Raw genomic sequence first — 1,262 nt, 5'->3', positions numbered from 1 at the left:
GGCGCAGCAGGGAGAGGGAGGGTAGGGCCCCGGCGGAGCCGCAGAGACGCGGCACGGAGGGTGCGGGGTGCTGTTCAGGGCCTGGGCCAGGACCTGAGAGGACCAGCTTGCAGCCTGCGTGGCAAAGCCGCCTCTCCTCCAAGTGAGCAGTGCCTACAGAGAGCCAGGGGGGGTCCGTGCTGATGGAGGGCAGCTCCGCGGGTGCTGCTGTCGGTCGGAGCCCGGGCTGGTGGGAGCAGTGATCTAGGCTTCCTGGAGGAACGCGGGGCAGCTCCGCCTGTGATGCGACCCCTTAGGCCATGGCAGCCTGCTGGCCTGATCCCCGCGCTGGAGCTGTAACTCCTTAGTGCTCCTCGTGCAAGCTCCGATGTTTTTCTCTGACCTCACAGAACGCGGGGAGAGTTTGGAAGGTCAAGAGCATCCCAACCTAGGTGATGGCAACCAGCATCTAAACACCTCCTGTTACCCGTCGACATGTATTACAGACGTCCTGCTGAGCTACAAGCACCCGGAGGTGCCCTTTGGGATGGAGCAGGCAGGGGTGTAACCAGGAGGGAGTGAGTATTCCGCCGTCCTTCTCTTTCCAGCTGCGCCCCTCGGGTTGCCTCGACGGCAGACCCAAAGGCCTGCTGGCCTGACTTCCGTGGGTGTCTCCTTCCTTGTCCCCTCGCTCCGAGGGGAGAGGCTGGGGCAGGGGCCCTCGGCTCTGAGCTGCTGCGCTGGTGGCTGTCTGCTGCATCCCTGTCCCCGTTCCTTTGGGGACGGCACCCCTCCTCGCCAGGCCTTTGCTGCTCCTCCAGAGCCCCGTTGGCATCGGCAGGGCCACCCTCCTGGGGCGCAGCTTGCGGGTCTGGACGGGGAACGCGGTGGAGGGCTGGGGAAGCAGAACTGCCGTTGCTCTGGTGCCTCCTGACATCTCTGCTTCTTCTCTCTCTCGCAGGTTTTACGTACAGCTTTGAAACGAAAAGGTCCATTTTAAACCAACAGTATCTAGCAGCATCGCGCCAAATTGCCGTAGTATTTCTGACTAACTGGAATACCATGGCCCCTTTCCTCATAATCAGTTCATCCAGTGTGTTGTTCCTTTGGTTTCTTTAATTTTTGCCATGTTTGCCTGTAACTCCAGCTATCACAGAAATAACCAGAGAGCCGGAGTCCCGCACGTCGGCAGAGGATTCGCCGAGCCTGAGCGCCGAGTCCGGTTTGGAGGGCTCTTACCGACTGGGGCCGGGCGGGGCCCCGGGGGCTGCTTGGCCCCCGCT

At 62.0% G+C, this 1,262-nt stretch overlaps 1 protein-coding gene across 1 annotated transcript in view; it reads left to right on the top strand.

Annotated features, from left to right (window-relative positions):
* The window catches only part of SIK3 (SIK family kinase 3), a 40,347-nt gene extending 39,131 nt beyond the window's left edge, over positions 1 to 1,216 (top strand). The window contains 2 exon segments of the mRNA XM_009332353.1: positions 348 to 557; positions 941 to 1,216. Of these exon segments, the coding sequence (XP_009330628.1) occupies positions 348 to 547 (200 nt within the window). The 3' untranslated portion in view covers positions 548 to 557; positions 941 to 1,216.
* The last annotated feature ends 46 nt before the right edge of the window (positions 1,217 to 1,262 follow it).

Source organism: Pygoscelis adeliae, unplaced genomic scaffold (assembly GCF_000699105.1).
Source record: "Pygoscelis adeliae isolate BGI_AS28 unplaced genomic scaffold, ASM69910v1 Scaffold760, whole genome shotgun sequence".
Classification (NCBI taxonomy): domain Eukaryota; kingdom Metazoa; phylum Chordata; class Aves; order Sphenisciformes; family Spheniscidae; genus Pygoscelis; species Pygoscelis adeliae.
This window is presented reverse-complemented; position numbering and strand designations above follow the sequence as displayed.